A 27,265-nucleotide genomic window follows, 5' to 3' on the forward strand; every position below is an offset into this window, starting at 1 on the left:
AGCACATATCTGTCATTACAGAGCTGAGTGGAGACAGGCAGACGGGGGGTTCACCAACCAACCACTGTAGCAGAAACAGCAAGCTCCAGGTTAAACCTTTGAAGACCTTCGTTGACTTCTGACTTCCACAAGTCGAGAGGGAGAGAGAGAGGGAGAGGGAGAGGGAGAGGGAGAGGGAGAGGGAGAAGGAGAGGGAGAGGGAGATTGAGGTCTGAGCAAAGGCTTTATTCTACTTTTTACATTTATAAAGAGAATACATATCTTACCCATTCAGAGTAATTACATGTAGTTCCTACAAATATGAATTCATTTATCCTGACTAAGGATTGAGGTTTAAAGACCTCACCATGTTCTTTATAGTCCTAGGGTTTTACACAAGATAAATTCTCTAATGTTAAATCCAGTCTAAAGAAGTGTTAAGGACCATGGCTCAGTATTAGTTACTTTTGTTGTTTAGATAAAACTCCACACCTTTTTAATCCCAGCACTCAAGAGGCAAAGGCAGGTAGATTTCCCTGAGTTTGAGGCTGGCCTGCTCTGTAGTTCCAGGACAGCCAGGGACAGAGGAGCCCTGTCCTAAAAGAAAGATGAGGGCCCAAGAATAACTCCAAAGTTCATAGGCTCAAGTAGCTGGACGAATGCTGGTATGGCCTTATGAGAAGGCAGACATATAGAGTTCAGACCTTTTTTTTTTTTTTCCTTTTTTGGTTTTTTGAAACGGGGTTTCTCTATGTAGCCCTGGCTGTCCTGGAACTCACTCTGTAGACCAGGCTGGCCTCGAACTCAAAAATCCGCCTGCCTCTGCCTCCTGAGCGCTGGGATTAAAGGCTGCGCCACCATGCCCGGCCGGTTCAGACCCTTTTGTTGGTGGGTGGGTGGTTTTGTTTGAGAGGGTGCTTTCCTATACATTTCAAACTGGCCTTAAACTCACTGTGTAGTTTAGATTAACCTCAAGCTCACAAAAATTCTCCCAACTCAACCACCAATTCTGACCGTGAAATCCCTCTGCCTTAACCTCCACTGTGTTGGGACTGTAGGGTGTGCCACAGATTCTAAAGTAAATTTCTTTATAGGTCTTTCTCCATTTCCCACTTCTTGAGTTGGTTTTACCACCTTGTACCTTAAGAATTTTTCTATTTTACCTCAGCTTCTTGATTTATGAGCACACTATGTCTTGTATCTCGCTGTTCAGTGCTGGCAACCATGTGGCCTAACTGAAACTATCACACAGCACTCAAACAACAGGAAGCTATACCTTCAAACGCACAAATGTTCATCATAGGCCTCATATAAGATCTGACATATAGGGCTGGTGAGATGGCTCAGTGGGTAAGAGCACCCGACTGCTCTTCTGAAGGTCCAGAGTTCAAATCCCAGCAACCATATGGTGGCTCACAACCATCTGTAACGAGATCTGGCGCCCTCTTCTGGAGTGTCTGAAGACAGCTACAGTGTACTTATAATAAATAAATCTTTAAAAAAAAAAAAAGATCTGATATATAAAAGACTTATGTCTCTTACAATCTATTTCTCTCTTCCTCCCCCTTTCTTCCTCTTTTCCTCCTTTTGCCTCCATCCTCCCCTACAGGGTCTCATTCAGTTCTGACTTTGAACTTGACATCCTCCAGTGTCAGCCCCCTGAGTATTGAAAGCACAGGTGAGGTTACAGCTAGCTCCTCAAGTCTGCTAATGTGGAAACAGTTAAGGCTTTCCATCACTTTTAGTGTGAAAGTTTATAATCAAAGTTTCAAATTTTTCAAAAATATATTACTTTTAATTGTATGTATGTATGTGTGTATGTACATTTGCATAAAGATGCTCACAGAGGCACCCTTGGTCTAGAGTTACAGGTGGTTGTAAGGTGCCTGATGTGGGAACCCTTGTCCTCTACAATAGTACACTCCTTCAAACCAATGAGCCACCCCTTTTCATTTGATTCAACATTATTTTCTAATTTAGTTTGTGATTTTTTTTTAAAAAAACCCTCTTATTTAAAATGGTGTTTACGCTTTTCAAATATTTATTTATTTTTTAAGATTTATTTATTTATTATATGTAAGTACACTGTAGCTGTCTTCAGACACTCCAGAAGAGGGCGCCAGATCTCGTTAGGATGGTTGTTAGCCACCATGTGGTTGCTGGGATTTGAACTCTGGACCTTTGGAAGAGCAGTCGGGTGCTCTTACCCACTGAGCCATCTCACCAGCCCTCAAATATTTATTGATTTCTCACTTTTTTAGTCCAAATATGGCTAAAAATGTTGTGTGACCAAAATCTTTCCAGATTTATTTAGACTTCTTTTAGGTCTTATATATGGCCTATGATGAATTTCTGTGTGTTTAAAGGTATAGCTTCCCATTGTTTGAGTACCGTTAGACAAGACTTCACTCACTCTGGGGCACAGGCTGGCTTGGAACTATGTTAACTTCCTTACCTCTGCAGTGATAAGATTCTGTATATGGGCACAGACAGGTGTTGCATTGCTTGGTTACTTTATCATTGCTCTCTGTGGCTGACTTGGTTTTCCTCTTTCAACCCCTTCAAGGTCAATAGATTCTGAACCTTGACAAGGGTTTGTCCCACAGTGGCTTATCATTCTTGCCTGGCTTGAATTGGAAGATTTTCAGCTCCAGATTTTGTTTTGGTCTAACAAACCCTTCCTATTTCTTCCCTCAAAGGTTTATTTTTTAACGTAGAGCTCTAACTAGCCCTTTGGTATGCCAACTGCCACCTCATGATCATAAGCAGTAGCAGAACTTGGGAATGTGTAGACCTGGCTTGAGTTGGCGTGAATAGCCAACAAGAACTCCGCCTTCATTTTGGAAGATATGCAGATCTCAAAGTCATTGTATTGCCGTGGTTCTGAAAACCTACATTTGAGAGCACTATTGTAATAGCGATCAGTGAGGACTTAAAAATAGGGAAGGGGCTGTGGTTTAATCCCAGCACTCGGGAGGCAGAGGCAGGCGGATTTCTGAGTTTGAGGCCAGCCTGGTCTACAGAGTGAGTTCTAGGACAGCCAGGGCTATACAGAGAAACCCTGTCTCGACTCCCCCTCCCCCCCAAAAAAGTAGGGAAGGGGCGCGGGATCAGGTACGTCTTCTGTAGGAGATTCAAACTAAATGATCGCAACGTAGGAACTCTCCACATGCTCAGAAATACCACGAGTAAGTTGTTGGGAAGCAGCAGTTTCACCCACCGGACAGTGGGCAGTTTTGTCGTTTTGTATGTTTTCCTCGAGGGAACCACGCGCCCGGAAAAGTGCGGTTGTTTTAAACCCGTTGCCGAGTACGTAGGTAGGGCTCGGAGCAGAATGGTCGTAGAAAGGGTCGCTCCCAGGCCGGAGCGACTAGAAAGGCCAGGCCGCGGCCTCAGGGCGCAGAGCCACCCCAGGACTCAGCCTCAGCAGGGCCGTCCCTTCCTCCGGTCAGGAGTTTTGTGTTTCACCTCCAGGCGCGCCAGGGTGACGCCTGCTCCCCGAGATCGAGCGCAGGACTCCGGCAAGGGTGATAGTCCGCAACTTAAGCCAGACGTAACTGCAACAAGGAACACGTCTCCAAACCTTAGTCAGTCCGCCCCCGACAGGGAGTCTACAGGACGCCTGCAATGGAGCGGATGCGCGCGACTTAGTGACGTAAGGACGCGATGAAATAACGTCAACAGTACAGGGGCGGGTATCCTGACGCCAGCGACCCGCCAGGAAATACCAGCCCAACGGTGTACGCAGGCGCGGTGCTTAGACTAGGGTTCTGAGCTTGCGCAACGACCGATAAGACGCGGCGCGTGCGCACTGGTGTTTAGGGCGATGGGCGGGGTGTGGATGCCTTCGTTATGGCAGCCCGCGGTCTTTCTCAGTCTTGGGCTTCCTGACGCCTCCAGCAAGCGAGGTCTCTTGGGCCGACTTCGCAGTTATGTACCCACCGCCGGCGCCGCCGCCGGCGCCTCACCGGGACTTCATCTCGGTGACGCTGAGCCTGGGCGAGAGCTACGACAACAGCAAGAGCCGGCGGCGGCGCTCATGCTGGAGGGTGAGGCGGGGTCCGGGCTGGAGAAGTCTTACCGAGGGAAGTGCCTAGCTGGAGCGTTCGTGTCACTTCCAGCGTCCAGAAGTTTCTGTGCTGCGTCTGGTTCTCGCAGCTTGGGTTTCGGTGTTGTTGCTTCCCCTGCCTAATGCCAGGTGCCCTGGGGATCCTGAGCTGAGGGGGCATGAGCACAGCACGTCTGGCCCGACGACGCCTGAGCCAAGTCATGGGGATTTCAGGAGTTTTTCTCCAGTGCACGTGCAGCTGGACACATGGTGTACAGATCTTGTGCCATGTATGGGATGGTGTGCTCTGTCACTTCTAGCACTGTCCTGTCAATGTAAACTTTGCTGGGAGGGAACTTACCTGCCCTCAAGTAAGGACATGCCTTACGTAAGGGTCTCTCTGAATTGCTCTCTTAACCTAATCTGTGACAAGTGTCATTTTCCCGGCTCTTTCTTAGAAATGGAAGCAGCTTTCGAGGCTACAGCGGAATGTGATTCTCTTCGTCGTGGGCTTTCTGATTCTTTGTGGATTACTGTATTCTCTTCAGACGGCTGACCAGTGGAAAGGTATGAAATATCAGTGGTGCTCGGGCAGAGGAGATGCAGGCTGAGGTCAGATACATTATTGCAATCCGGATAAAACAGTACCACACGGCATGTGGTGACAGATTGACAAGAAATACAGCAGAGGGAGAAATGTGGAACCCAGTATGACCATCTGGTGTACAGGTGACCGTGTGTGTAGGCCTTTGGGCCAACAGTGCTGCCCCTCCCCTCCCCATCAGTCAATAGTGGCAGATCAGCACTAATCACATGTCCCTACCACGTGGTACAGTGTGTTTGCCTAGGACCAGTGGATATCCTGAGAGGATCCTAGGATTCCTTCTGGGCTGCTTTAAGGTTGGAAACCCAAACATTGCTTCAGATTGCTCAAGTCAAGCTGCCTGTTTAGGCACTGTTAAATTGATATGTTGCGGGGCTGAGGGGGTTGTTGTATGTTGTGCTTAAGGACACACTCTGCCAAATGCTTGTAAAAGAAGTCAGCCTGGCAAAGACTGTGGTCTTCACACTTGGGAAATAGAGGTAGGAGGAACAGGAGTTGAAGCCAGCTTGGGCTACATAAAGCCCTGCTCAAGCTGGGAGCTGGTGGCGCTTTTAATCCCAGCACTTGGGAGGGAGAAGCAGGTGACTCTCTGAGTTTGAGGTCAGCCTGGTTTACAAAGTGAGTTCTGGGACAGCCAGGGCTCCACAGACAAACTCTCTCCAAAATACAATAACACTAATACCAGATTTGATTCCTCTGGGTGAGTTCAGTGCTTCTTGGAGGTCTCACTACCTGAAACAAATAGCACCTGTTTAGACATCTATTCTGGAGCCTGTATGGGCCTTAAGGTGAAAAGGTTTGCTTCCACAGCTCTGAGTGGCAGACCTGCAGAAGTAGAGAAGATGAAGCTAGAAGTCCTGCCTGTCTTACCAGCGCCTCAGAAGGAACGTGCTGAACCAGAAGGGTTTGCAGACATACTCTCTCAGGTATTTCCCGTAAAGGCTCTGGGTTGTCACTGGGGTCTATTTTAGAGCACTCTAGGTTGGTAAATGCTACCCTCTCTTCCCTGTCACAGTCAGCCTCACACTAGCTCAGGTGAGGCTGTATGTATGAAGTTGGGGAAGGAAGAGGTAGACATTTGCTTCATTCCCTTTGAACGCCACCATGACATGATTCAGCTCCTGTGTCAGGCAGGTGTTGGCTGCCCACTGATGAGAAAAGAGACTTTCCTCTTTGGAGGAACCACAGAAGCTGATAGGAAGGGCAGGTGAGAGGCCAGCAGTAAATAGATGAGACAGTTAGTTGGTTGGCATGTGTCAGAGTACAGATCAGTGTTGAGAGGTGGAACCACCCCTGCCTCCATTTAAGAAGCTCCTGTCTCTAAGTGGGCAGGGCAAGGCTGAAGGAAATAGACCTTTGTAACGTGACCTGGTGGAGCCAGGCTGGGGTGTCGGAACTGGGATCTGTCCATTTGTGGTTCTTGTCGTGCCTGAGGGACAGTGTGCTCAGGAAGAGCTGAGGAGGGAGAGGAGACTGCCCAGGCAGAGGTACTGCACAGTGGATGGAGCAAGATGCTGTCCAGGGAAGTTGCGGTGTGGAAAAGAGTGAGGGTCCCCATACAGAGGCACCTTTGAGAAATGAGTAAGAGCCAAGGAACACTGAGCAGCTCCATCTGATGCTGTGTTGTACCTAACAGGCATCGTGGGGCCGTTATGGGTGGGTGGTATTAGAATCACCTGCTAGAGGAGGCAGTTCTGGGGAATCCTGCGTAGAGAGGTAGTGTAGTTTGTCTAGAAGGGGTTGGAACAGGCAGGCCTCATCCTGGAGTACTCCGTCTGAGAAGCTTAGGGTTGTGGAAATGGGGCAGATGGAGTGGAGCCCAGAGGTAGGTCAGAGGCAATAAAAGAGCCAGTTGCTGAGAGCTGACTTGTGATAGGGCCAGACTAGCAGATGTTGCAAGTCTTCAACTTCTTCTATGGGTAGTCTTGGGCAGAGGTGGAGGTTTCATATCCCTGAAGACTATAGGGTATCATACAAACAGGAAACCTCTGCAGATTGCCACTCTAGAAAAATGTCTCCTCAATACTGGTTCCAGGTCAACAATGGATGAAGGTTGGCCTGGGATCTAAGCATGGGATGTCAGTCCTGGTGAATTTAGGAGTGCCTTCATTCTAATCAGGGAGTGTTGTACTTTTTCTTCTTCAAAAAGCTTGTTTCTAAGTTGCTAGATGCTCACTAGAAAGTACAAGAAAGACAGGCAAGTGTCTTGGTCAGGCCATAATGGGGAGAGGGGAGAATTTGCAAAAGGACAGTGAGTGTCCCATCCCTGTGGAGCTGTTCCTATAGCTTGGCTGGCACACTTGCCTCTAGAGACAGGGCCTGTGCACAGGCTGGTTTCCCCATGGGGATGGATGCTGCTTCCTGTTTCCTTGTGTTCTTTTGCCTCTAGCTCATGAACTATCCTAAGAGAAAGAATTCAGGGGTCTTGTGTGATAAAACTTTTTCTGGAGAGGCATAACACACGTTTACTCACCCCAAGATAGGAAACCCATGACAGACCAAAGTATGAATATCACCAAAGTCCAACTTGGTGAACCAGTGACTTTTATTGGAGTTACTTACAGGAATATGTGTGAGAAGTGACTCAAAGACAGCTGTATGACCGAAGCCTACCCAGTGTGGGCTCACAGAGCTGGAAACCTGAAGCTACTGAATAGTCTGCAGGCAGCTCAACAGGTCAAAGAGTGTCCTTTCCAGGTGGTCTAACCCTCTTCCAGGAAGCTCGGCTGTGTTCTGCTCTTTCAGGCAGCTGGTCTGGTCTCAGTCTTTGTAGCTTGGCTTGTCTGAAGGTCTTCATTGCAGCTAAGCCCTTTCAGAGGGACTTTCAGCCTATGCTTACTCTGACAGTGAGGATCCTAGTGAATTTGGTCAGTTTTAGGGGTTTTTCTGCTCAAGGATCTTCCTGCAGGATGGAATATTTCAGTCTGTGGAGTTTCCCCTCAGTGGTGGGGCTGCCAGGTGGGAGGGGGGACTGTGAGTTTCTCCAGTGGTTCAGTGTGCTGCCCTCCACAGCCTTATGCCTTTGTCAGGTGCTCAGCCTCTGGCTTTTGTCTACAAGGAGAAAAGAGCTTTGAAATGTCTAGGCTTTAACTGACTTGAATGTCACCTGTTTAAGGAGGTAATTGGAATGCTAGGACAGGTGTCAGTTGAAGGCACCATTGTCACCCTACTCAAGACAGCTTGCTTGCTTGATTTATTTAGACAGGGTTTCTCTGTATAGCCTGGCTGTCTTGGAACTCACTCTATAGACCAGGATGGCCTTGAACTCAAAAATCTGCCTGCCTTTGCCTCCCAAGAGCTAGAATTAAAGGTATGTATCATCACTGCCTGGCCTCAAGACAGCTTTCTAAATACTTGTTGTACTTTTGTAGATTTAGTTGCATATGCACATTTGAACACAATTGAGGATAGCTGTCATGTGGACCTAGTTAGTTAGTTGATTAAGTTTTTGAGACAGGGTTTCTCTGTGTATCCCTGCCTATCATGAACTCACTTTGTAGACCAAGCTGGACTCCAACTCAGAGATTCACCTGACCCTGCCTCCAGAGTGCTGGCATTAGGTATATGCTATGTGCTCTGTTTTTTTGTTTTGTTTTGTTTTGTTTTTTTCAAGACAGGGTTCTTCTATGTAGCTCTGGCTGTCCTGGAACTCACTGTAGACCAGGCTGGCTTCAAACTCACAGAGATCTTCCTGCCTCTGCCTCCCAAGTGCTGGGATTAAAGCCATGTGCCACCATCACCCTGCCCCTCCATCATGTGTATTTTTATCCTGAATTTTTGGTATCTTCTCTCATGTTAGTTCTTACAGCTGGGTCATCCACTGCATGTATGTTTTGCCATAATTTATCAAGTTATTTATTGAGGATATAAATAAAGCTAAGAGTGAATTTCTGTGCTTGTTGCTATGGAAACTTAGGAATCTGGGAAGTACCCGTCATCCTATTGACTGGCCTGCCCTGCGTGTGAGGGTGGCAGGGGGCATCCAACTTTGTCATTTTCAACCCTGTTGATATGTTAATGAGAACCCAAGGCTTTCTACACTTTCTCAGATGGAGAGTGCATAACCCTGTCAGAGAGTTGTCATCCACAGCATCCTTATCTTTGCCATTCTTAAATTATTTCTGGGACTGTTTCAGTCTTAAAATATCCCCATGAGGGCTCTCAACTCTTTATCCAGACCTGTACTAGTTATTTGGTATTTCTCCAAGTTCTTAAGCAGCTCATCTCTCAAAACTTCAGACTGCTAAAACATGAAACCAATTCTCCTCAAGGCTAGCACAGTACTCCACTGCACTCTTTGGGTATGGATACACACTTGAGGGACAGAATCTTACACATATAGAGAAGCCCAGGCTGTGACAGGTGATATATTTTCACATGTGACTCTGATTTTGGTTTAGAAGCGGCAAAGGCATTTTCGGCGGGGCCCTCCCCATCTGCAGATTAGACCCCCCAACACAGTCTCCAAGGATGGGATGCAGGATGATGCTAAGGAGAGAGAAGCAGCCCTGGGGAAGGCTCAGCAGGAAGAAAACACACAGAGAACCGTCATCAGGTACCGCTAGCAGGAGATGGGTCTGAATGTGCAGTATCTGATGCCAGCTTGTTTGGTTTGGTTTGGTTTTAATGAAAACTCATTTTTGTCTATGTCATATTTCCCATTTGAAACAGACAGTGTTCTAAAGATAGCTTCAGTGAGTTCCATTATACTGTCAGATTTCAGAGCCACATTTGGCCCATGGCCTGTTCTCATGGTGTGCCGGTCTGTCTGAAAGCAAAGCTGTTTTAAGGAACTTGAGGGTAGAGTTTCAAGAGGGAGTGGAGTAAGGAGGAAAGAGAGACTCAGCCTTCCTCTGTGAGGCAGGTGTGGCAGTGACCAATGGTTGACAGGCCCCTCCTTTTCTAGCTATTTTTGGCTTGGCAGTGAGCAGAATGAGAGGGTGTGGCCTGGACCCCATGACTGAGCTGGCACTTGTCAGCCCAGCACGTTTCTTGCTTGCAGTACCTACCGACACCTCAGCCTAGATGGCTTTCAGCTTTATTTCCTTCTCAGTGCCACACTTGAAAGCATCAGGAAGCCGGGCGTGGTGGCGCACACCTTTAATCCCAGCACTTGGGAGGCAGAGGCAGGCAGATTTCTGAGTTCAAGGCCAGCCTGGTCTACAGAATGAGTTCCAGGACAGCCAGGGCTACACAGAGAAACCCTGTCTCAGAAAAAAGAAGAAGATGAAGAAGGAGGAGGAGGAAAGAAGAAGGAAGGAGGAAGAAGAAGAAGAAAAGAAGACAGAAAGCATCAGGAGTGGCCTAAGCTCTAAGCCTGCACAGCTATTCTGAGGATGCGGAACCGGACGTTTTAGATCCATAAGCACACGAGGAGACAGGGTGGAAGTAGCAGTGTAGAAAAAAGATCTAGGGAGAAGCTCTTGATCACGTGTGCAGGAGGAAAGGGTGCTTCCCAAGCCAGCTTGGGGTTGCTTATGATATGCTCTTAAGGACAGAAGCTCTTAGAATAGAGGGGCAGTAGCTGAGCCCACTTCTGCTCAGGTATTTTTAAAGCTTTTTTATTTTTAATTTTAGGTATTCATTATTGCTCTCTTTAGACACACCAGAAGAGGGGGCCAGACTCCATTGCAGATGGCTGTGAGCCACCATGTGGTTGCTGGGATTGAATTCAGAACTTCTGGAAGAGCAGTCAGTGCTCCTTAACCCAAGAGCCATCCCTACAGTCCTCTGCTCAGGTTTTTGAAGCAATCCTTTGTGTTCTTGCTTCAGCAGCATGTACTAAAGTTGGAATGACACAGAAGACTAACCTGACCCCTGTGACATGCAAATCTGTGAAGCAGCCTATATTATAGAAAATAAAGAAAAAAGCCAGTTGTGCTAGTGCATACCTTCAATCCCAGCACTTAAGAGGTAGAGGCTGGAGAGATGGTTCAACTGTTAAGAGCACTGACTAGTCTTCCAGAGGTCCTGAGTTCAATTCCCAGAAACCACATGGTGACTCACAACCATCTGTAATGGGATCTGATGCCCTCTTCTGGTGTGTCTGAAGGAGGGGACACATTAAATAAATAAATAAATAAATCTTTAAAAGAAGAAAAAAAAAGAGCTGGGCAGTGGTGCTGCACACCTTTAATCCCAGCACTTGCTAGGCAGAGGCAGGCGGATTTCTAAATTCAAGGCCAGCCTGGGCTATACAGAGAAATGCTGTCTTGAACCCATCCCATCTTCCTCACTCCCCATCCCCCCTCACTCCCCCCCCAAAAAAAGTAGAGAGTAGAGTCTGTCTACATAGGAAGCTCCAGGCTAGCCATGGTTACTCAAAACAAAACAAAAGCAAGAAACAAGTGGGGAGCTAGAGAGATAGATAAGAGGTTGAGAACATTTGTTCTTACAAAGGACCCAGATTCAGTTCTCAGCACCCACAGAGCTCCTCCCATAATCCATAACCACAGCTGCTGGGGACCTGACCTCCTCTCTGACCTTTGAGGGCACCAGGCATACAGGTAGTACACATACATGCAGGTAAACACTCAATATACATAACATACAAATGAAAAATTAAAAGAGATGCACTATGCTCCTGAGAGGTGGTGGTGCACACTTTTAATTCCAGCACTGGAGAGATGTCTATGGGATTTCTGTGAGTTTAAGGCCAGCCTGGTCTACAGAGGAAGTTCCAGGACAGCCAAGAAGAGAAAGATAGACTATAGCAATACCAAAAAAGAATACCTTTAGGTCCATGCTTATTTGTGTCATGTGGCAAACCTCTGCCTGTTCCTGGTGTGCTTGTCATCACACAGAACCTTAGGTAGACTCCCTAGTTGTCGCATCTACAGTGCCAGTCTAGGAGGATACCCTGACTCCTGCACCTACCTACTTCACTTTGGGTTTATTCAGTCAATTACAGTACTGCTGTAGAAGCCTCAGCCTCTGGCAGCTGCATCCTTCCTCAGGGTTGCTCCACGAGATTCCCTACAGACCTCAGGAACTCCTCTTGCTAGGTCTCTCTGATCAAGGCTTTTTCTTAGAGCAGCCCTGGAGTTATCTCCTCCACACCCAGATGGCTGTATCCAGAAAGAGTACTATGTCTCAAAAATAGTGTGGTGTGTGTCAGGACTGCCTGGTTGTTGTTTGGTCTCTTCTCTTCTCTTCTCTTCTCTTCTCTTCTCTTCTCTTCTCTTCTCTTCTCTTCTCTTCTCTTCTCTTCTCTTCTCTTCTCTTCTCGACAGGGTTTCTCTGTATAGCCCTGGCTGTCCTAGAACTCACTCTGTAGACCAGGCTGGCCTTGAACTCAGAAATCCACATGCCTCTGCATTCAAAGTGCTGGGATCAAAGGCATGTGCCAACACTACCTGACTTGCCCGGTTGTTTTTCTGTCATTCTAAATGCCCTGCTCCTACCAGATGATTTCCTCTCCAGGAAGGCCTTGTCCTAGGCATAGTGTGGGGTTTGGAGGGTTGATCTAGCTGACTGCTTTCTCCTCTCCCCCTCAAGCTGGCGGGGAGCTGTGATTGAGCCTGAACAGGCCACTGAACTTCCTTACAAAAGAGCTGAAGCCTCCATCAAACCTCTGTTTTTGGCATCCAAGATATGGAAAGAGCCAGGTGAGTTTTCCTGCCCCCTTACCTCACCAGAACCTGTGCCCAAGAGCCTGGGGGTTGGCACTATGCATCCAGGTCATGACCTCCTGCCTGATCCCTCTGCCGCTCACCCTTCAGCATCTATGCTCTGTCCACATACCTCTTACAGCATCATGAATGTCAGAGCACTGAGCAGCCATAGAGGGTGCTCTGTTAGAGAGGTTGCTTTTGCCGTTCTGCTCCTGGTCCAGGTTGTGCCTAAGCATGGGAATATACACAAAATTAAAGTTATACACTTTGATAATAAAGATTCAATCCAAGTATTTTTTTAATCATTCTTTTTGGGTCTTTTCTTTTCTTTTTTTTCTGACAGGGTTTTTTTTTTTTCCTTTGTAGCCCTGGCTGTCTTGCAACTTGATCTGTTGTAGACCAGGCTGGTCTCTGTAGAGGCAGATCTGTGTGCCTCTGCCTTTCAAGTGCTGGGATTAAAGGTGTGCACCACCACCGCCAGCATCAATTAAAAAAAGTCTTGTTAATGGACAGAAGAGGCACAATGTCCCTTGATGTGTCAGCTTATTTCTAGACCTCACAGGTCTCTGGGCCATGTAGCACTGTTTACTGAGATGTGCTTGATCCTGGCCTTGCGTTCTGTGTGCTTGGCCTGCTTCTTTTATTATATAATCTTTGAGGTAAGAGATGTTCGCACATTGAACCTTAGAACCTACTGGGAAGAGGTGTATGGTGTGACACCCCACAGATTGCTATGTGCTGCCTAATTTAGGAGAAGAAAGCTCCACGAGGGGTTGAGGCACTCTCAAGGAGGCCACATAAGTGCAGATGTTATTCCCGTGGGACTCTGGAAGCTCATTTGGTTGAAGAACATGTACACTTAGGGTGTATCTACCACAGTCTGCCCAGTCACTGGTCCCTGCTTATCCCTAAGTTCACATTAGACATTGGTGGCCAGGTCCCACATTCATTGTCTGCAGTGTAGTTGCGGGCCATAGGAATGCTACCCTCTTCCCCTTGAGGTCCTAGTACTGTTGAGTGTGGCTTCCAGGTGACATGCCTCCTTGTCACTGTATCACTGAGGGTCTAACCTGTGCTTTGGCCTCCTGCCTTCCCTGCTTCACTGTAACTCCTGCTTCTGGCCAGAGTCAGTCTTGCTACATTAACTGAAGGCTGGCCTTTGAGAGCCTTGCCTGCCCCAAGAGTGGGACTGTTCCTGCCACTCATGTTTTCTCTTCTCTAGCCCCCCCGAATGAGCGCCAGAAGGGAGTGATTGAAGCCTTTCTCCATGCTTGGAAGGGTTACCAAAAGTTTGCTTGGGGCCATGATGAACTAAAACCTGTGTCCAAAACCTTCAGTGAGTGGTTTGGCCTGGGCCTCACCCTGATCGATGCCTTGGATACCATGTGGATTTTGGGTCTGAAGCAAGGTAAGGACTCCATTTTTTTATTTTATTTTATTTTATTTTATTTTATTTTATTTTATTTTATTTTATTTATTTATTTATTTATTTATTTATTATATGTAAGTACAGGACTCCATTTTTTAATTTAAATTTATTTATTTATTTATTTATTTATTTATTTATTATATGTAAGTACACTGTAGCTGTCTTCAGACACTCCAGAAGAGGGAATCAGATCTCATTAAGGATGGTTGTGAGCCACCATGTGGTTGCTGGTATTTGAACTCTGGACCTTCGGAAGAACAGTCGGGTGCTCTTAACCACTGAGCCATCTCTCCAGCTCAGGACTCCTTTTTTGATTGGACTGGGTTTCCATGTGTGACACGTAAGCCAAAGCAGCATGTGAAAGTTCCCTCCATGTGGGCCAAGAATGCTGCTCCATTGGACTTTGGTTTCTCTTGTCCTAGATATGGGAAAATGTGTGCTTGGTGTGCTCACGGCCTGTTTCTCATCCAGGCACTTGCTCAGAGCAGCTGTCCATTACCTCCTGAAGAACTGAGTGTGGCCGTGGACTGCTCTGATGCAGTTAAGAGGGCAGGGCTTGCTCTGACTGTGGAGCTCCAAGATACCCTACTGAGGTTATTCAGGTTCCGTTTAGCTTGGTAGTGTGGGGCCTTAGTAATTTCTTTTTTTTTTTTTTTTTTTAAAGATTTATTTATTATATGTAAGTACACTGTAGCTGTCTTCAGACACTCCAGAAGAGGGTGCCAGATCTCGTTGCGGATGNTCAGACACTCCAGAAGAGGGTGCCAGATCTCGTTGCGGATGGTTGTGAGCCACCATGTGGTTGCTGGGATTTGAACTCTGGACCTTCGGAAGAGCATTCGGGTGCTCTTACCCACTGAGCCATCTCACCAGCCCCCTTAGTAATTTCTAAATTGATAATTGTTTTTATTTTAATTTTTATTATTTTAAAAGACATAATTATTTTTGATCATGTGTAGGGATACCTGCATGTAGGTATGTGCATGATATGAGCACAGGTGCCCTTGCAAAGCCAGAGGCATCAGATCCTCTCAGTCTGGAGTTACACGTGGTTATGAGTCTTTATGGTGCTGACAGCAATCCTACAAGCTCTTACTCCTGCCCCAGGCTTAGCTTACTTGATTGCTTAAGCAGCTTGATGGCTGCCCATGAGCCATTCAGTGCTGCTTGTGTTGTGGCCCTGGAGGGACTGTGCTCACCAGGGCTGCTCCGCAGGAGACCCTTCCTGCAGAAGGCATTTTGTTTAGGGGTTGTTTGTTAAATTCCTTTCTTTTGTATGTGTACGTGTGTGTGCACTTGAGTGTATTATGGCACACTTGCAGGGATCAGAGGCCAACTTGTGGGTTCTGGGCACTGAACGCAGGTTGTCAGACTTTGGCGGTAAGTGCCTTTATTCACTGACCATCTCCTGCCCTGTTTGTTGTTTAAAGGCAGGTCTCAGATAGCCTAGATTGACCCTGAGCTCGATGTATAGCTGAAAATACCTGCTTCCATGGCATGCTACACTATACCTGACTATTTTTTTTTTGTTGTTTTGGTTCTAAAAACCCAGTGTCTTAGGGGTAGCTCAGGGTTTAAGAGCACTGGCTGCTTTTCAGAGGACCAGGTTTCTGTTGCCAGCACCCACAGGGCAGCTAACAGAACCTGATGCGCACACACAGACATTCATACATGCAAAACATCCATACATATAAAATAAAAATAAAATGACAAAATATACTTTAAACAGGAGGACTGAAGAAATGGCTTAAGAGTTAAGAGTAGTGGTTGCTCTTCCAGAGAGCCCAGGTTTGGTTCCCAGCACCCATCTGTAACCCCATTTCCAAGGGGAATCCGACACCTTCTTCTGGTCTCTGGAGGCATTGTACAGACGTTGTATACATACACGCATTCATACATGCACAAAACACCCAAATACAAAAAAATAAAGAAAGAAATAGGATCTTAGGTGGTGTCCCAAACGGTACTCTGTAGCCCCTGGCCTTGAACTTCAGGCAGTCCTCCTGCTTCAGCCTCCCAAGCGCTAAGATTACAGGCCTGTGCCCCTGCACTTTGCTCCACCACAGAGTGACAGGTGTGGACTTTGCTCTCTTGCTCTCACTCTTCATTCCACAGAATTTAAGCAAGCCAGGAAATGGGTAGCCGAGAACTTAGACTTTCAGAAGAATGTTGATGTCAACCTGTTTGAGAGCACCATTCGCATCTTAGGGGGCCTGCTGAGCACCTACCACCTGTCGGGGGACAGCCTCTTCCTGACCAAAGCTGTGAGTGTTCGTGGCTAGACTTCCTGGGACCTGGTGTGTGCAATTGGAGAAATTATTTCTGCTTTCCTCTTCCAGTGCATTCGAGTTTCTTCTGCATTGGTGTGTATGAGCTGCCGTCGTACTGTTTTTTGCTGCTGTGATGTATAGGGAAGTTCTTGATGCTGATGCTTTGCCTAGTTTTGCTGTGTAATAGTTGTGCCACCAAAATATGCTTCACTACTTGGTTGGGTGCAGATGGGGAAATGTGGAAAACCACTCTAACTTGGATCTCTGGTGCTTTTACGCTAGGAAGATTTTGGAAAAAGGCTGATGCCTGCCTTCACTACGCCCTCCAAGATCCCATACTCTGATGTGAACATTGGCACTGGATTTGCCCACTCACCCCAGTGGACTTCAGACAGCACGGTGGCAGAAGTGACGAGCATTCAGTTGGAGTTCCGGGAGCTCTCTCGTCTTACTGGAATAAAGAAATTCCAGGTAGGGGCTAGAGGTTAAGAGCACTTGCTGCTTTTGTGAGATGAGCCAGGCTCAGTACCCAGAAACTACGTGGTGGCTCGCTCACAGCCCTCTGTTTTGTGCCTTTTTTGTTGTTGTTTATTGGATTTGAGGCAGAGTTTCATTATATCGCCCTAGCTGGACTAAAACTCAATACATAGACCATAGAAATCCACCTGTCTGCCTCCAGAGCACTGGAATTACAGTGTTGTTACCCACCACACACAGTTGTCTTACAACTTCTGTAACTCCAGTTCCAGAGGGTCTAACACCCTCTTCTGGCCTCCATATGCACTAGGCATGCATGTGGTGCACATACATGTAGACAAACACTCATACACATAAAACAAGAATAAAATCTCAGAGAGGCTCAGAGAGGAAAAACAAAAAAAAAACAATTTTAGGTAAGAAGGGCAGGTTCTAGCTAGACATGGTTTCCCTGGGTCTGAGTGCTTCCATGAGGATAATTGCGATACTGTTTTGCTGTGTACATTTCTTTCTTTTGTTTTGTTTTGTTTTGTTTTGTTTTGTTTTGTTTTTCGAGACAGGGTTTCTCTGTGTAGCCCTGGCTGTCCTGGAACTCACTTTGTAGACCAGGCTGGCCTCGAATTCAGAAATCTGCCTGCCTCTGCCTCCCAAGTGCTAGGATTAAAGGCGAGTGCCACCACTGCCGGCCTATTTTTTTTAATTTAATTAAACATTTTTAAATTATTTGTACGGGGCTGTACTTGTGTGTGTGTGTGTGTGTGTGTGTGGACAACTAAAACTAAGGTGGACTCTGTCCTGTCTCTCTACCTTTATATAACTGGGCTCAGGGATCAACTGCAGATCTCTAGGTTGCATGGCAAATGCTTCCACCTGCTGGGCCACCTGATTGTTCCTTACTGATTTTCAATATGTCTGTTATATACAACCATCTATTAATAGCCTTCCTCATCTTGTGCAGTGCAAACTTGTGCCAGTTAAAAACTCTGCTTCTAGTCTCAGCCCCTGACAGCTCCAGGCTTCTGTCTCTGGGAAGGGGTATGTACAAGGGACTCATGTGAGTAGAGGCCATATTCTGCCATCTCCTGGTGGCATCTTATACTCAGCCTCCTCTCTCCTGCTGCAGTTGTTGGGGTTCCTATTTTTTCCTGCTATAATCAGCCCACACATGGGTGACTTCACTGTGGTCTGACTGCTGTGCTGCTGATGTACACATTTGGTTGCTTCTAGGTCTTAGCTCTCTGAGGGACGTTGCTCTGCATGTGGCATACAGAGAGGTGTTTGAGATGCACTTTGAATCCTTGAACTTCTTCACTTGAACTGAACCTGCTGGGTCACATGGTAATTCTGTGCTTACTGTTTGAGAGGAGCAGCATAACGCTTCCCATTGGGACAGCACCGTTTTACTTTCCCATCAGTAGTCACAAGACCCCAGTTTCTCTCCATCCTCAACAGCACACTTTTGTTTGATCAGACTGTCTATGAACGAACGGTCAGTGTGGCTGGAGTGAGGCAGCATCTCATTGTGATTTGACCTGTGTTTCTCAGTGTTCCCGACGATGAGCATCTTTCCCTGTGCTTATGTTACTGCTCTGGAGAAAGATCTATTTGAGTTCTTTTTGTGTTAGGTTCTAGAATTAAACTCTGGGCCCTGCACACCTCTGCTCCGTGCCCCCAGCATTGAAGCTGTCCCTGCATTGCCTCTCAGCCCGCTTTGCTTTGGTTGTTTTGGGTAAGGATAGTAAGTCTTCCAACTTCATCTGCTCTAATGGGAGCAGCTGGTTTCTCAATACTCCATTTATTCTTTATCTGTGATTTTTCTCACAGCTTTTGTTATGTGCAGATGGTCCCCCTTTTTTGGTTTATTTGGTCTTTTTGTGCTGTTAAAGATTGGTAAATCTAAGGCCCCATGCATATTAGTTACCACCAAGCCACAGTCAAACCTGAAGTTGGTCCTTTTTGTTTCTCATTGGTTGAGTGTGGTGGTGGTGTTGAATATTTTTATCAGGAAAGGGGAAGAATCTTTTTCCTTCTAATGATTCTGGGGTTTTTGTTTGTTCATTTGTTTGTATGTTTCTCTGAGACAGGGACTTAGTCTGTGGCCTGGGCTGTTATTCATTGGTTGATCTGATACTGTTTAGCCAATTGAGATGCTCATTCTGTGGATATGTGTGACGTTTAGTGATTTTCACGTGCTGAACATCATTGCATTTTGAGTCATGAAGCAGACAGCTTCACATACTGCTGACTTGCCTTGTTAGCATGCCAGGGAGGATCCCTGCATCCATTTGGTAAAGAAACTGGTTTAGCGTCCTTCCTGTGGGTGCTCTCCTGTGGCTTTGGCACTAGGATATTGCTGGCTTCATGGGACAGGTCAGAATGTGTTCCCTTCCACTTCCTGAAGTTTGAGAAGAATTGACTGGAGTAAGCCCACTTTCCCCTTGTCTGCCACAGGAGGCCGTGGAGGAAGTGACAAAGCACATCCACTCCCTGTCTGGGAAGAAAGACGGGCTGGTGCCTATGTTCATCAACACGAACAGCGGCCTCTTCACCCACCCAGGAGTGTTCACCTTGGGTGCCAGGGCTGACAGCTACTACGAATACCTGCTGAAACAGTGGATCCAGGGTGGCAAGAAGGAGACACAGTGAGGCCTGACCACTGTCTTGATGCAGGGCCCCCAGCTTCTGTCCCCACCCTTGGCTAGAAGCACTAGTCATGCAGGTGGTTTGGCTCCTCTACAGGAACTCACCTCCCAGGTGGCGGGGGCCGTTCAGTCAGCACGGCCTGCCTTGTAGCGGTGTTTTGTGTTGGCAGTGCTCAGGGCCTGAGCTGACTTGGGCTGTGTGCACTATGTGCTTCCTGAGCAGGGCCAGGTCTGTAGAGCTTGTGTGTGGGTCAAGCTTAGTGAATGAAGCTCCTGGTCCTGTAGCTCTGAGGAAGACAGAACCGTGGCAGAGCTCAGAGTAAGCTGACATGTGCTCTTCACAGGTTGCTGGAAGACTATGTTAAAGCCATTGAGGGGATAAAAGCACATCTGCTTCGGCAGTCTCAGCCCAGAAAGCTCACCTTCGTGGGAGAACTTGCCCACGGCCGCTTCAGTGCCAAGATGGTAAGCTGTGTGGACTGGCAGAGCCTTTGGGAAACTGCTTCTCTCTGTGTGACTTTCAGGATCTTAGCTTTTGTTTGCCAGTAACAAGGAAATCTAGTCATCAGCTGGGTGCCATTGACCTTTGCTGCCTGGCTTGACCTATTCTCATGACAGCCCAAGCAGAGGCCCCACATACCCTAAAGTAGCTGGTACAGCTGCCTTCCTTATTGTCCTCTCTGTGGCTCCTGAAGTGCAGCAGATCTCTGAAGGTGTTTGTAGGCAGGTTGAGGGGACCCAGAAAGCTGGGTCGTTAAGGCCCCAGTAAGAACCTGCACTGTAGTTTTTTTCCCTGGACTCTAGGGCACAGAGTGCCTTGCCTGGCCCTGAGTCTGCATGTGACAAGTGCTGCTGAGCTGCACTGCCCCTGGGGCTTCTTTCCTCCAGTTAGGTTGACTGGTCTTGATACTGGCCAAGCAGCATGGGCCTAGGCCCAAATGTGAGGAGATACTTTGATTTCAGGACCACTTAGTGTGCTTCCTGCCGGGGACGCTGGCTTTGGGTGTCCACCATGGCCTGCCAGCTGACCACATGGATCTAGCTCGGGCCCTCATGGAGACCTGCTACCAGATGAACCAACAGATGGAGACAGGTCTGAGCCCTGAAATTGCACATTTCAACATGTACCCTCGGGCAGATCATAAAGATGTGGAGGTCAAGGTGAGCCTGGGCATGGGCTGGACTTGGACAGGGGTGATACCAGCAAGGGTGGATCCTCCCTGAGCCTCTTGCTCTACCCCTAGCCAGCTGACAGGCACAACCTGCTGCGGCCAGAGACGGTGGAAAGCCTATTCTATCTGTACCGTGTCACAAGGGACCGCAAGTACCAGGACTGGGGCTGGGAAATCCTGCAGAGCTTCAATAAGTACACACGGGTGAGCTGTTAGATGCCTCTCTGTGGTCTTGGCTGGTGACAGACACAGCTAGGTCCCTGCAAAGCTGTAGCTGGACCTACCCTTGAGACTGCTGTGGCACAGACTGTGAAGAGTCAGTTTTCTGAAGCCTCCAGTTAGCTGCTCCCTAGTTGTCTGTGACCTTGATAGTGTAGCCATCCTACTGAGCTTGGCGGTGTCAAGGCCCTGTTGTCTTTACAGACTTAGAGATGCCCAGTGTTTGCAGGCTCATTCTCAGGACCCAAGCTTTTCTGAGAGGGGTCTTTGTTCTCTTGCCCTGTCATACCCTTGGCTTATGAAACACTCACAGTGAGCAGAGTACTGACCTCACACATTACCCCTCCCCAGCCGCGGTCCATGGCCTACCTTGCCTTCTCTCTTACTGTGACATGGCCAGAAAAGGTTATAGAGCTAGATGTGGTCTAAGTGTGACACCTAGCTCTTTGCTCCAGACTTCAACAACTCCAGCTTCTTGCCTGTGCCTGCCCTGGGTTGTGTTTAACAAGCTAGACCCTGGTCATGTCCTGTAGCTGTACCCTTTTTGGAGGTATTTTCTGGCCACTCAGGGGTTATTGGCATTTTACAGGGTCCTCTGTAGAACTGTGGTTGACCTTGGACATTACCTAGGTTGTTGCTAGGATGGAGCCTACCCTGGGGCCATATATATGGGGTTGAACAAGTAGCCTGAGTGACACGTCTAGCTAGAAGTTCTTCACAAGGCTTGGCTCAACCTGTGTCATTGAGGCTTTGGCTCTTATGCAGGTCCCCTCAGGTGGCTATTCTTCTATCAACAACGTCCAGAATTCCCACAAGCCTGAGCCCAGGGACAAGATGGAGAGCTTCTTTGTGGGGGAAACCCTGAAGTACTTGTACTTGCTCTTTTCTGATGACCTGGAGCTGCTCAGTCTGGACAGCTGTGTGTTCAACACAGAAGCCCATCCCCTCCCCATCTGGGCTCCTGTGTAGGAGAAGAGCGCCTGCTCTGGGCACTGATGGAGGCTGAGCTGGGCCTTCACAAGGCCCACATAGTTTTGGGCAGCTGTCAAGTGTGATGTTCCTGCCCAGTTGTAGGTCCCGCCAGTTTCAGCTTTTCATGAAGGTGGTGGGAGGGGCAGGAGTCAGACTAGCAGGTATGGGTTCTGGGGTTTAGGCTGGAGAGTCTACCAAGCCTTTGACTTCCTCGAAACCTCATATCATGGCTCCTGATTCCCAAACCTGAATGACCCTGTTGGCTGGCTACCCGCAGCCCCATGGTAGTCCCAAGACTTCTTATCACCTCCTGGGACCACCCAGGACCCCAGTGCCTGTATTGAGTTCAGAGTGATAGCCCAAACCAGTGAGGTGCTGGGCATGGCCTGTGAAAGCCCTGACTCCTGACTGACCCATGGGTCCACTGGGCCAGTGTGACCTTGAAGGTCTTTGTGGCTCTAGTGTTTACGGGTTGGACTCAGGGATCCTCCTGGCTACCCTACTGGGCTGGCGGGGGTTAGAACAGTAAATTTGTCTTATTCCCAGGATACCCTGGTATAATGTGATCTCTCAGCTGAGAAGAAAGTGGACTTGGTCCCACTGTAATGGTTCTTGTGGAGAGGAGGGAAGGGGTGGTGTCTATCTAGACTGACCTTAAGGGGACAGCAGGTTCTCTGGATAACATCTCTAACTACCCTCTAAAGTCAGAGCTCCTGTCCACTTCAGGTAGGAAGAGCTGGGAAGGGCAGGCTTTGGGGCCATTATACAAACAGGCTAGGATGCTTGGTTGTGCCGTCTCAGAAGAGCCTGTGAAGATCACATGCTGCTGCCGGCTGATAGGTTTGTGGTAGTTTGGGCCTTGGCTAGGATTCTCCTATCCAATTCCATGCAGCACAGCATAGGGCAAACTGGACAGAATAGAAAGGACCTCAAGGCTCTGGGCCTGTGTTCCCTGTATATCCCAAGATCTGGAGATTTGACATGCTAACTCATCTGCAGCTCAGAGCATCTCAGTGGCAGCCACCTTGTGCCTCTGAGGTACAGTAGCTACGCTGGGGATTTCCTGTCAAACATGTGGACCCCAAGCCAGTTCTTTTTTTTTTTTTTTTTTTTGGTTTTTCGAGACAGGGTTTCTCTGTGTAGCCCTGGCTGTCCTGGCACTCACTTTGTAGACCAGGCTGGCCTCGAACTCAGAAATCCGCCTGCCTCTGCCTCCCGAGTGCTGGGATTAAAGGTGTGCACCACCATGCCTGGCTCCCAAGCCAGTTCTAACACCAAAGGTGTTTACAAAGAAGGACTTGGCTGGTCACATATCCTTAGGCCTCGAGTTTATGGGTAGAAGCTGCCGCTGGCGCCCCCCCCCCCCCCCCATCAGTTGTAGCCCTTTGGTTGATGTTAGCTTCTCCCTATGCTGTCCTCCTGTACTGGAGCCCCATAGGCTTGTGAATGGACAGGTTCAGGTGGCAGCCAGGGCCGAAGCATTGAGAAGTGTATTCTCCATCTCCTGCCAAACTATGGTTGGTGTCAAGGGACAGCAACTGCCCCGTGGCCCTCTGAAGAGGTACTGTGGATCAGAGTAATTACTGGGTAATGTCCACAAAGCTGGGAGGGGAGGCTGGTGCCCAGTAGAGGCTGGTTTCCCTCCTCCTCCAAAGCAGGAAACCTGAGAGCTAGAGTCCTTGCTTAATTAAATGTCTAAATGGTCTCAGTAGGCTGTGTGCAGTGTTACTTTGTGTAGAGCATATCTCCAATTACTCATCCTTCCACGCATGGATCCTACTAGACAAGGACACATCAACATGTGTTTATTCAGTTTCTTCCATCTACCATGAGTCGGGACAGTCCATCAGATGTAAGGCAAGTTGTCACACCACTGTAGATCACATAAAACAAGGGATGTCTGGGGTTTGCTGCATCTTAGCTGGAAGGGTGCTGCTTCTTAGGCCCAGGCCACCGTGGCATTGCTGGTTGCTTTAGTCTGGCTGCTTCTACCCACTCACGAATGAGGGTAGATTCCAGCTTACGCACCTCTACGACAGATGGGGGGTCTTCTGAGTTAGATGCTCTAAGAAGCAGACAGATAAGATACTCAGCTGGCAAGCATACAGGGTCAGCATCATGCCCATCTAATCCACAGCCCAACAGTGGTCCGAGGTGGGCTGCACTACACTGTACCTGAGATCTAGGTGATGTGCTCCCCCCCGGATGGTGACAGCAATGACTGATGTACTCAGGTTGCTCTGGATCTGTTGGAAGAATCTAAGGCATGTAGTCTGTGCTTTAAGCCACAGGTAGGCAAGCCCTGTCCCACCCTTGCACCCTGACATAGATGCCAATACTGTCTTTGGGATGCAACTGAAGCAATAATGAGCTTTCTGCACAGTTTCAGATAGCTCCATTGGAAAGAAAAGGTTGAATGTGATGGGTCAGATGTTAGACTACATCAAGTGATGTAGGGAAAAAAAGCAACCCAAAAGAGAAGAGGAAATAATGAGGACTGGAGCAACAGATGAATCGGGCCAGGTGAACCTGAGTGTCAGTCTGCAAAGGCAAAGTTGTATGAGGAGCCTAGCAATGCAGTTCAAGCACTGCCCAGAATACCCACATGGGGCCAGCAGCTGCCAGGCCTGGACTTACCCCACCCCCTGCCCAGGGGTCTAGGTCACCGTTGGAGAAAATGATGTTGCTGGCCGCTTTAAGGTCTAAAAGGAACACAGCAAATGTGAGCTGCATCTGGGCGCTGCAGAACCAGCTCAGGACAGAGGACAGGATCCTTCCCAGCATCCAACTCTCAAACACCAGCCCAGGCCTTTACCACCACCCCAGAAGCTGGTCTGCAGCCAGTCTTGCCGAGGCCACACGCCCCATGTATCCAGACAGTATTGCTGGCGGAGTTCTTCAGAGAATGGGATTTCAGGGAACATGTCTGTCACATTGTTGCTGTCAAAGGTCAGATTGATCTCCGTACAGGCCTGTAGGTGTCCCATAGTAAAATAAGTCAGACAGGCAAGCCACACACCCAACCCCTATGCTTGGCAATTTAGCTCCTCTCTGTCCACAAACCTGGTAGTCCCAGGCCCTAGCGTCAGAGCCAGTGCCACAGCCAGTGGGGTCAGCACAGCTTTGGTACAACCGGTAGATGTCATAACAGGGTTCCGTGCCAGTGGAGTTGTAGACCAGCCCTGGATGGGATTAGTGCTGGGACCAGCAGCCAGCCAGCCAGTACGAGCTCCAGCCACTACCCATCCACCTTGGAAGGAAGGCTAAGATAGGCATGCCACAGAAAAGTGAGCACTGGGAGGCTTTGGAGCATGTGCCACCAGCTGGCCTGGCTGTTTCAACAGCCCAGAGACACTATGTTATTATCCCCAGTACCCTACCCCACAACAGGGCAGAACAGGCATGCAGAGCTTTGTGGCTAGGGACTCCAAAGGCCCCATAGCAACCCTCGGGTAGCTATGCCTGTTCCTAGGATGACTGGAAAGTCATGTTACCCACTTCAGCTTATGCCCAGTTCCCAAAACACAGGTCCTATAATTTCAAAAGCTATAGTGGGTCCCCTACTGCATCTCAAATAGCATACCAGACCAAGTCCCAGGTCAGGGACATGGTCCTTTCCTCATTCAGCCCTGTGTCACTGTTAGGAGTCACTACCCTTGCCCTATGAAGGCCAAGAAGTAGACCCACCTGCCAGTGCCCGTAGACCCATGATCCTCTGGCCCTCATTCAACAGCCGTTGACAGCCCACCTAGAGAAAGGCAGCAGAATATCTCAGTAGAGACCCCTTTCACAAAGCATGGGTCAGGGCTGCTAGCTTCCAGGACACAACAGCCTAATAGTGTCTGATGGCATGAAAGCAGATAGCTACAAGGCTCTTGGACCAGGCTAGCACTGGGTCCTGCACCCCAGGAGAGCCACCTCACCTTGACAGGGTTGGCAGGAAGGGGCCCTAGAAAGTCAGTAGGATACGGGTAGTCCATCATGGCGAGCACAGTAAATGCATTTCGGGCAAACCCAAAGAGCTGAGTCAGGTCCTTTGGGCTGGAAAGTGATTGACAGGTACCAAAGTTCTGGCTGATGGTGTCATAGGCTGGGAAGAGAGTGGCCAGGAGAAAAGGCTGAGGAAACTGCTGGCAAATGTGAAGGGCAAGAATGAATGCCCAAGGTGGGCAGCAGGTGAGGAAAGATTCCCTCACCTCCCCGGAGGAACAAGTCTTTGATTTGCTGAAAGGCATCCCGCACAGCCTGGGCGCACTTGGGACCCTGGCCATAAAAGTCCTGGAGAAGAGACCAAGGCTGCTGCTGCTGCTGCCACTCTTGCACTGGCCTGGGGTACCCAAGTCCCCTCACTCACCGCTGTGACATCTCGGAAGAACTGGTAGGAGTCCCCAAGGCCTGCGACAGCTACAACAGGAGCGCTGGCTGCCAGTGCCCCAGCCACCAGGTGGGGGTACTTCATCCTCATGTAGGCACTCAGCATCCCCCCATAACTGGGGGTACAGGGCACAGGATTATGGTTATGGGAAGCTGCCCACAACTCAGGCGAGCAGCCTCACTGTCCTCCAGGCTGAGGCGCCTAGGCTGCTCTTTCCCTGCTCAGAAGTCCCAAGCGTGGGAAAGAAGGACCTGAAACTGTCAGGCCCACACACCCTGATCCCAGGGCCAAGGCAGATAACAGGCTTCACTGGGAGAAGGCACCTGTGGGTGCCCTGCCTGACCCAGCAATGAAAACATTGCTGAGACAAAATCAGAAGAAATTGTCCCACTAGTGTGAACAACATAGCATACACTGCCTATGAGGTGCATTCAAGGAGGGCTTCCAGAAGGAGGTAAAGCTAGACCCCGCCCTTCCACATGTAGGGTAGGCATATGGGGGTAGGCAGAGGATGTTGAGAATGTAAGAGACATCTCTTTGGCCCTCCTCATATAGGGTGTCACTCGCACAACAGGGTGGAGCCTTAGAGTAGGGTAAGATTAGGACTCTAGGTTCTCTCATGGGTCCAGATCTGTCATGAAGGGAGGTCAAGGACCCACCTCCCTCCAAAGGCTATGGTGGGGGCATCCTGGGCCCCAAGATCCTGCCGCAGGGCCTGGAGCAGCACAGCAAAGTCGGCCAGCGCCTGCTCCACAGTCAGCAGCTGCGTATATCCCCGCTGTGTGGACTGGACACCGAATGGAAGTGATTTCCCATAGTACCGCTGCAGGAAGCAGGAAGGGATGGCTAACCACTCCTCGGTGCTCCCCACCTCCTTCAACTCAGGGACTGCCAGGCACTGTACAGGTACCCACGTGCTCAGCAAAGACAAGCAGGGCCTCCTGCTGGGCTGCCAGTTCCACCATGAAGCCAGAGTTGTTAGCGAAGGACCAGATATCCCCCTCATTCCCTGTGTAGAAAAAGATGGGACCTTCGCCCATCTTCCAGAATTTATCTGTGGGAAGTAAATGAGTTTCCGTAAAGCCAGGGAAACGCAGGTAGGAACCCATGTGGTCGAGCCAGCACTCACCTGACACTAGGAACCGCTGGCCAAAGGTTTTGTTGCCGAAACTCTCAAAGTTGAAATGGTCCATGTATTGCTCAAAATAATTCTCATGAAAGTCAGGGTCTAGAACTCTGTCGGCTGAGGGCAGGTGCAGAGACTCAGGAGCTGGTTGGGATCATCAGGGATCTAGGCGGGTCAGGAGGAAGGGCAGCCAGTCTGTACTCACCTCTGGCCTGGAGGTTGCACAGTCCCAGTGACAGCAGCAGGACCAGGATCCAGGAGGGGACACCATGGTCCACAGGGTAACAAGGCTGGAAGTTCATGCTTGATTCTGAGCCGGGCGCTGACTGTCATGTGATT

General features: G+C 48.7%; 2 protein-coding genes across 5 annotated transcripts; one reads left to right on the forward strand and one right to left on the reverse strand.

Annotated features, from left to right (window-relative positions):
- The first annotated feature begins 3,808 nt into the window (after positions 1 to 3,808).
- Positions 3,809 to 21,973, forward strand: Man1b1 (mannosidase alpha class 1B member 1). Of its 2 annotated transcripts, none has more exons than XM_021156161.1 (13): positions 3,809 to 4,028; positions 4,486 to 4,594; positions 5,442 to 5,557; positions 9,032 to 9,186; positions 12,129 to 12,238; positions 13,467 to 13,652; positions 15,789 to 15,937; positions 16,226 to 16,414; positions 18,872 to 19,062; positions 19,407 to 19,527; positions 20,026 to 20,223; positions 20,307 to 20,438; positions 21,219 to 21,973. In XM_021156161.1, the coding sequence occupies exons 1-13, from the start codon at positions 3,912 to 3,914 to the stop codon at positions 21,420 to 21,422; spliced, it is 1,977 nt and encodes a 658-aa protein (XP_021011820.1). In that variant the 5' UTR covers positions 3,809 to 3,911; the 3' UTR covers positions 21,423 to 21,973. The 2 variants fall into 2 exon arrangements, with proteins under 2 accessions (XP_021011820.1, XP_029330206.1); XM_029474346.1 differs by having other exon boundaries at positions 3,815 to 4,028; positions 20,311 to 20,438; positions 21,219 to 21,408.
- A 1,226-nt stretch (positions 21,974 to 23,199) lies between these two features.
- Positions 23,200 to 27,265, reverse strand: Dpp7 (dipeptidyl peptidase 7). Of its 3 annotated transcripts, none has more exons than XM_029474694.1 (13): positions 27,132 to 27,265; positions 26,930 to 27,043; positions 26,715 to 26,809; positions 26,460 to 26,623; positions 25,780 to 25,915; positions 25,622 to 25,703; positions 25,349 to 25,515; positions 25,113 to 25,173; positions 24,489 to 24,607; positions 24,241 to 24,397; positions 24,063 to 24,127; positions 23,601 to 23,671; positions 23,200 to 23,490 (listed from the first exon to the last, which is right to left on the reverse strand). In XM_029474694.1, exons 1-13 carry the CDS (start codon positions 27,226 to 27,228, stop codon positions 23,343 to 23,345), a joined length of 1,476 nt encoding a protein of 491 aa, XP_029330554.1. In that variant the 5' UTR covers positions 27,229 to 27,265; the 3' UTR covers positions 23,200 to 23,342. The 3 variants fall into 3 exon arrangements, with proteins under 3 accessions (XP_029330554.1, XP_029330555.1, XP_021007216.1); XM_029474695.1 differs by having other exon boundaries at positions 23,601 to 23,684; positions 26,715 to 26,854; XM_021151557.2 differs by having other exon boundaries at positions 26,715 to 26,854; positions 27,132 to 27,233.

The sequence above is a fragment of the Mus caroli genome, chromosome 2 (genome assembly GCF_900094665.2).
Source record: "Mus caroli chromosome 2, CAROLI_EIJ_v1.1, whole genome shotgun sequence".
Classification (NCBI taxonomy): Eukaryota; Metazoa; Chordata; class Mammalia; order Rodentia; family Muridae; genus Mus; species Mus caroli.